The 8,522-nt window shown below is 35.5% G+C and overlaps 1 protein-coding gene across 1 annotated transcript in view; it reads left to right on the top strand.

Annotated features, from left to right (window-relative positions):
- Positions 1 to 8,522, top strand: part of USP14 (ubiquitin specific peptidase 14) — a 60,442-nt gene that overhangs the window by 35,246 nt on the left and 16,674 nt on the right. Inside the window, exons 5-6 of the mRNA XM_007935600.2 lie at positions 2,965 to 3,023; positions 7,624 to 7,754. Coding sequence (XP_007933791.1) covers positions 2,965 to 3,023; positions 7,624 to 7,754 — 190 coding nt within the window. The remainder of the gene's footprint in view (positions 1 to 2,964; positions 3,024 to 7,623; positions 7,755 to 8,522) is intronic.

Genomic DNA, 8,522 nt, shown 5'->3' on the forward strand with positions numbered 1-8,522 from the left:
TGTGTCTACTTGAGGTAAATGTTTAACTCACATGCCTGTACTTTGTTTGGCTGGAAACCACAGTTGTGGGTTCACAGAATTGGTTTTGAGAAGGAAAAAAAAAAAAGGTAAGAGTGGAGGTATAGGTATGCTTGGCCTCTGCCTCATAAAAATCAGCCTTGGGCACTTGATGCTGATAATGATTCTTCTGCCTTGTGAAGATAGAGGAGGTCACATGACACTGTCCTCACAACATTCTTACACTCAGTTTCCCTAAAACCAGAAGTAAAATTCAGTTATTTAGAGTATGTCCTGGGATACATCTGTTGTATTAGTATATCATTTTAACTTCAAAAGTTCCTTTTAAAAAGTTCCTAAAATAGAAAGGTTTATATATGGAAGGGAACTTTCTTTTTTGGTTACCAGGGCTGGGAGGGGATGGGAGGGAACACACAAAAAAAAATGCATTGACCTATGTCACTTTAGTTTTATGTATTTCACTGTACATAAATTATATTTCAATAAAATGCATTAAAAAGTCCCTAAAATGTCTCACATGGAAACAATTAGATTTTCATACTTTGTTTTAATGAACATATGCATCAGACATTGTTTAAGCTTTAATTTTTTAATTTTTAGTTGCAGTAAAATATTCCCTAAGGAACAATTAAATGGAAAAGAAAAAGAAAATTCTTTAATTGACTGTAATTTAACAGAATATTTCTTGTTACTCATTCATTCTACTATGTAAGCACAGGTTTTCTTTTTAAAAAAAATTGTGTGAAAATATATATAACACAGTTTTACCATTTGTAAGCGTATAATGCAGTGGCATTAATTATATTCACTATTTTGAACAGCATCATTACTGTCCAATTCCAGAAGTTTTTCATCACCCCAAACAGAAACTGAATATCCTTTAAGTAATAACTCTTTATTCCCCTCTACTGCTTGCCTCTGAGAGAAACTTTGAAAAAAGTTTTTTTGTGTGCTTTGGGTGAAAGTTTACAGAGCAAAGTCATTTTCCATACAACAGTTCATACATATTTTGTTTCATGACATTGATTGCAATCCCCATAATGTAACAGCTTTCTCCCCATTTCCTCCTCACAGTTACCTTTTCCCTGTGTCATTCCCTCCCATGTACTCCCCCACCTCTCAGCTGTCAGCCTGTGCAAACACTGCCCTTCTGATCTCCCATAGTTGATTATTCTAAGGAATTCATCTCCCTGGTGTAGCTGTTTAGCTCTTAGGCCTCTGTATTGTTTGGCTAAAAGATAGCCATAGGAGTGAGTTCCCTTAGTCTTAGGTGTTTCACCAGTCTCTGTCCAACCAGTTATCCTGGTCTTTTTTCTTTTAACATTTTTCCACATTTTTCTCCCACTCTATTCAGGATCTCCTATTTTGTTTCCCTTTCTGAATGGTTGGCAGTGGTAGCCAAGTACCATCTGGTTCTTCTGGTCTCAGGGTCATATAGGCTGAGGTCTGTATGGTCCACTAGTCCCTTGGACTAATTGTTTCCATGTGTCTTTGATTTTCTTAATTCTTTGCTCCAGAGGAGGAGAGACCAATTGTTGAATCCTAGATAGCCGCTTGCAAGCTTTTAAGGCTCCAGTTGCTATTCATGAAAGCAGGATATAGAGCAGTGGTTTTGTGTGGTATATTATGGCAGTTGAGCTTGATATCCCCAGCAGCCATAGTCCTGAGCCCCTGGGCCCAATGACTCACTGCCTTACGGTATTTGGTTGTGGCTACGAAATTATCATAACTTTGCCTCGTTAGCCCTATCGTTATGTGGGCATTCTTACAGCACATACAAATACATATGTAGAAATATCATTTACCAAACTTACATATGGTCATGGGAATATTCCCTTTTGCCTAGACATACCTGGTCATTTAACCTCCCTACCTATGTATCCAACCATACATTAATGTTTGTTATTACTGATAATGCAGTCAGTATTGTGTACATAAAAGTGTTTGTGTCTTTTGCACATCTCTCTGTGTCTTCCTTTTCCATAGCGTTACTGTGCTGGTCACTCCATTTTGGCATATTGCTTTTCCATTTACCCAAATCAGTACTTGTCCCCTGAGATAAGCATTTGTCTCAGGCAGAGGGTTGTTTTTTAATTTGAGGTGTTATTTACATCGAGTGAAATGCACATATCTTCAGTGTTCAGTTGATCAGTTTTAACATGCAAATTCTCTGTAACCCACCTAGTTTTAATCATAGTGAATATGGAAACTCTCCTACCCATATATTTGAAACTATGTGAATGATAATTCCTGATTGCATATTTCCTTTGAATGGCCAAACCTTTGTACTACTATAAATTAATAGAGAATCATGAAGCTGAAAGTAAATTTAGAAATCATTTAATATAAACTTACTTTACAGATGAACAACTGACTCGAAGTTCGATTGACTAATGTTATATAGAAGTTAATGCTGAATGTAGGTGAATGATTTTTGATTTATGCTTGTGAGCTAATGTTTTTTTCTTCCTTGCTATTTCTGAAAGTGTTTTACTTTTATTTTCTTTGTAATAATAGGCATTAAATGTGTACTTTTTGGTGTCACATTGTTTTCAGAAAATGTACTTTTTAGACAAATTAGACAAAGGGAAAGAGTTTAAAGTAGGCTTCATCTGAATTCTCTTTTTTTCTTAACACTGCTCTTTACCCATATAATGCCTAAAGCAGCAAAATTAGAAAAGAAAATTGAAAAGTAGAGCAACTCTGAGAAATTTGTAATTGAGGGTGTGATTAAAAAAAAACCAAAACCAAACTCACTGCCAACAACTCAGACCCGACTTATAGTGACCCCTCCTTGGGTTTCCGAGGCGGTATCTCTATGGAAGTAGATTGCCCAACCTTCCTTCTGAGGAGGATATGATAGTAAGTCTTTTTAACTGGTCTCTTTCCTCTTGAGTTTCAGAATGAATTGAATCCAATTATTTATTTCTACCTCAACTTTTCTAGGTATGCAGGTGCCTTGAGAGCTTCAGGGGAAATGGCTTCAGCACAGTATATTACTGCAGGTCAGTATCTTAAATGTAATACTTTTGAGAGGGGGAATAGTAAATATTAATAAATTTTTTTTCACTCACAGTTTTTTCAGTTCCTTTTCTGTTTTTAAAGTATGTTTTCCAAAGTATCACCTCTTTGATTTTAGAGTACTACTTATGTTAAACAACTTGGAACTTACTTTATAGTCTGTGTTGTAAATCAGTCAGTGATGGCTATCCTTTTAGAAAAATAATCTTTATATCATATGGTAGATTATAATTTTGGCTTCAGATTCTGTTAGTATAATATATCTTTGGGGATCAGGATATCCAGAGGTTGGTTTTACCATTGCTGACTGGAATATTATAAAAAAAGAATGTTTTAGTATAAACAGATGGTAATATGTAAGGTATAAGGAGAAATAGAAATTCTTAAAGGGTAGAGATAACTTATTTCTTTATATGGGACTATATATCATCCCAATTTTGGACGTTTTACAAATAGATTCTCACTTAGGTCATTGTGTTATTATGGTTTTTACAGGTTTTTTTTTTTTTTTCCTTTTATTGAATAATAGCTTTATTGACATATAATTCACATGTCATATAATTCTCCCGTGTAAAGTGTATAGTTCATTGTTTTTTAGTATATTCACAAATGTGCATTCATCAGCACAATCAATTTTAGGACATTTTCATCACCCCTAAAAGAAATGCTCTATCATTTAGCAGTCACTCTTGTCTCCTAATTCCTCTAAGCCTTAGGCAACCACTAATTTAGTTTTTGTTTCTAGACATTTGCCTATTCTGAACTTTGCATATAAATGAAATCATATAATATGTGGTCTTTGTGACTGAGTTCTTTCACTTAGCATAATGCTTTTGAAGCCAGACTGAAGTGAGTCCCTGCCTGGTACACTGGAAGGCAGGGAAACAGAACACACCAGAATTTGAAAGAGAAAGTTCATTTTAGTACTAAGTGCTTAATAGGAGCCAGGCAAAATGCACTCAAATCTGACTCTCTGGGCAGAGGTTGGGTTATGTATGGCTCTTATGGGGCTTCAGGAAGAAGTTATGTATGTTTTCATATTTCATAATTCCAGGAATTTGGGGGCATGAACTGGCTGGGGACTGGCTGAAATTTCATTCAGCTTGGTTTAAAGGGACAGTCCATGTTTAATGCGGTGTATTTGCATGCCAGATGAGTTACACCAGCTTCCTGTGTCTTCACTGATTGGGGCTTAGGCAGATGGGGAGATACTGGTTCTGAGCAACATTGTTCTGTTTTTCCTAATGTGCATGTCTGTGGGCCAAAACTGGTCTGAGCTTGTTACCACTCTGGTCTTGGTCTGGAACATCTAGTATCTCCCTGTAAGTTAATCTTATTAGCAAAGTGGCTAAGCAAAGGACATGGGAGAAGCTAGATAGAAAACAGAAACCAGCTATGGTGTTTGATAAGTTTTGCCTCAGCTTGGCTAGATTGAAAAAACAGAAGCCTGGAAGCCTACTTATAATCTCCCCACCCCTTCACTTTTCAAGGTTCAACCATATTATAACACATATCAGTACTTTGTTTAATATTGCCAAAAAAACACACCAGTGCATGGATATACCACATTTCATTTATCTATTCATCAGTGATGGACATACCAATTTTTTCTACATTTTGATTTTCATTTCTCCTGTGATATTTATACATTGGAGTGAAGTTGGATCATACAATAGCGCTGCATTTGTCCTTTTGAGGAACTGTTTTCCAGAGTGGCTGCATCATTTTACATCCTCCACCAGTGTTTGAGGGTTCTAGGTTTTCTACATCCTCCCCAACACTGTTATTATCTGTCTTTTTGATTATAATTGGCTGTGAAGTGGTATCTCTTTGTGGTTTTGATTTATATCTCTTTTGACTAATGATATTGAGCAGCTTATGGGCTTATTGGCCATTTGTTAATCTCATTGTGATCTACCATTTTTTTAATACAATTAACAGGTTACTTTCTATCATTCTGAAATTGGGAGATTTTCCTGAAAGTACATTTATTTGTTGAAATGAAGTTTTCTCCCCCCCCAGCCATTTTTATGTGTACAATTTAGTGACATTAATTACATTCACCTTTTGTGCAACTATTTTTCCTGAAAGTACATTTATTTGTTGAAATGAAGTTTTCTTCCCCCCTCAGCCATTTTTATGTGTACAATTTAGTGACATTAATTACATTCACCTTTTGTGCAACTATCACCAGTATCCGTTTGAAATTAAATTTTTGATAAGAAAATGTAATTACTTGTATCTAGTTCATTTGATTGCTTTATATCTCAGAGTAACTCCAACTTAGAATTTCAGCAACTTCTCCAGTGTCATAGAGGAGGCTTATCGTATCAGTGAGATGAAATGTTCTTTACGATTTTGCCTCAAGTTTTCTAAGTGTATATTTTGAAGTAATTTTAGATTTACAGATAAGTTGCAAGAGTTTGGTTTATCATTCCCTCTCTGTAATGCATGTTATTTATTTAATTTTGTGACCCTTTTGAGAGTAAGGTATAGGTATGTCTTTTACTGCTGAATACATCAATGTGGATTTCCTGAGAACAGGGACATTCATAACCCCAGGACATTTATCAGTTTTCAAAATGTAGGAACTTATCATTGGCATAATACTCTAAAATACAGACTTTATTTGAATTTCATCCCAATAGTTTCCATTATGAAGTTTATTTTTCTTTCTGCATCAGGGTCCAGTTCAGGGTCACACATTGCATGTAATTGTTACATCTTACTTGCCTCCTTTATCTAGTATTTGTTTCTTGACTTTTTCTTTTAAACTAATGAAATTACTTTTGAAAAAAATGTTAAAAAACCAGTTGCTCTCTAGTTGACTCTAGTTCATGGCAACCTCATGAGTAGAACTATGCTCCATGGGGTTTTCAATGGCTGAAGTTTGGAAGTAGATCACCAGGCTTGCTTCTGGAGGTGCCTCTGGGTGAACTTGTACTGCCAGCCTTTCAGTTAGTAGCCTAATGTGTTACCCATCTGCACCCCAGGAGCTCTAAAACATTAACATTAAATATTCAGTTACAAATAATATGTTTTATTGATTAAAATATACTTTAATATGTTATTAGAATTTAGGGTTTTTTTAATTGTAAAAATAATCCACTTTGTAGTGATACCTAAATTTCAGCCCTCCAAAATATTTTTTCTAACATTATACTGTAAGTTTTTTTTTTTTTTTTTTTTTTAAATTCAGAAACATTTTATTGGACAACTACCTTGTGTTAACATTTACTGGGCTTCAGGCTTTGTGATAATGATAGATAATGTTTCACATTTTAGGTATTAATAAAACAGTACAAGCCAAGATAAGCTAGAAAACTGGAGTTTTGCTATACATGAAGTTCCAGTGGATAAACCCCTGTAAAGGCAAGCTATAATAGCTGGGAGGTCAGCAGAAGAAAAAATATTCTCAGTTCAGGGAGAAGAGCTGAGTTTGTGATCATGAGGTTTATGATGGTGAGAGGGGACAACCAAGGGAAAGTTTTTGAAGGCAAATTGATTTTGGTTCTTGGCTGTTAGGTAGAGTCAGGAAGTATATTTGAAGAGCCAGATTTCAATTTTAGGAGTTTAGTAGATGGGAAGCAACAATGAGTTTAAAGGGAAGTATCATGGATTGAATTGTATCCCCCCAAAATATATGTCACCTTGGCTGGTCCATGATTCTCAGTGGTTTGGCAGTTATTTAATGATGTAATCATCTTCCATGATGTGATCTGAAGTGATCAGCCAGTCAGTTGGAAGGGGATTAGGGTGAGATGCAATACTCTTACTGAGGTCACAGCCCTGATCTGATTAAGGGGAGTTTCTCTAGGATGTGGCCTACATCACCTTTTATCTTACAAGAAATAAGCAGAGAGAGAAGCTGACAGAGAGAGAGGGACCTGAGTACCACCAGGAAAGAAGAACCTGGAGTGGAGCTGCTTTTGGACCTAGGGTCCTTGTGCTGAGAACCTCCTAGACCCAGGGGAAGATTGATACCAAGACACGTGGAGATCTCTAAGGCATGCAGAGCCCACAGAGGGTGAAAGGAGACAGGACCTTCCTTCAGATCTGACAAAGAGAGGAAGCCTTCCTAGAGCTGGCATCCTGAATTCAGACTGCTAACTTCCTAAATTGTGAGAGAATAAATTTGTTTGTTAAAGTCATCCGCTTGTGGTATTTCTGTTATTAGCAGGACTAGATAACTAGATAAAGACAAAAAGTAAGCTGGGAGTGGTGACCTAGTGGTCTGGTCCATAGTGGAAGAAAGTCATATTATGTTCATTGGATCCTTAGACAGAGGTTATATGCTGTCTTTATTGAATACACTCTACTTTGGGATGACAGGCTGGTGAGAGAGAGAAATAAAGAGCTTAGAACTTGTTTATAGTTAGTGATAAAGCCTTCTTGTGAGTTAATTTCAGATTTAAAAATGAATATTTTTCTTTTTTTTATTAGTAGTCAACAATTTCAAAAGGAATACACTTAAAAATAGTTATTAAACAAATTTTTCTTTGTATTTGTTAAGAATTCACTACAGCACTATGTGTTAAGTGTATACCATTATTTTACTAAGGCAGTGTTTGCTTTGTTTTTAAGCCCTTAGAGATTTGTTTGATTCCATGGATAAAACTTCTTCTAGTATTCCACCCATTATTCTACTGCAGTTTTTGCACATGGCTTTCCCACAGTTTGCAGAGAAGGGCGAACAAGGACAATATCTTCAACAGGTAATCAGGTTGAGATTTTTTGTTATCATTTTATAAATTATAAAACTTAGGTTTCCTATAGTTACTGCTGTTACCACCATACTTATTGGTATATATTTAGAAATAGAAATATCCATCTACTCTAATGCCCATAACCATTATCTCTTGCCTAAACTGTTGCATAATCTGTTAAATGATCATCTTGCTTCTCCTTTTACCTCTGAAGTTTATCTTCACATAGCCCTTGGGTTTTTCTTCTTTAAAAAATTTTATTGCGGTAAAACATACATAAATTTACCATTTTTAAGTATGAATTAATACCTTGCTTTGTAAGGAGACAGTGACGTTAACTACAGTTACAATATGGACCATCACTATTTTCAGAAATTATTCATCATCCCAAACAGAAACAATATTCTTTAAGTAGTAACTCCCCAGTCCTCCCTATTAATCACTAATCTACTTTTGTCTCTATGGATTTGCCTATTAAACATATTTGATATAAGTGGAATCATGTAATATTTGTCCTTTTGTGACTGCCTTATTTCCAAGTTCGTTCATGTATCATTTTTTTTTGGCTAGATAATATTCATGGATAATATTCCATTATATATGTATGTATATACAATATGTATATATATAATATATAAGGAGCTCTGGTGGCATAGTGCTTAAGGCATTTGACTGCTAACCAGAAGGTTGGCGGTTCAAACCCACCAGCAACTCCGTGGAAGGAAGATTGCAGAATCTACTTCCATAGTGATACTGCCTCAGAAACCCAAGGAGGGT

This window comes from Orycteropus afer, unplaced genomic scaffold (assembly GCF_000298275.1).
Source record: "Orycteropus afer afer isolate SDZICR_OR568_19922 unplaced genomic scaffold, OryAfe1.0 scaffold00030, whole genome shotgun sequence".
Classification (NCBI taxonomy): Eukaryota; Metazoa; Chordata; class Mammalia; order Tubulidentata; family Orycteropodidae; genus Orycteropus; species Orycteropus afer.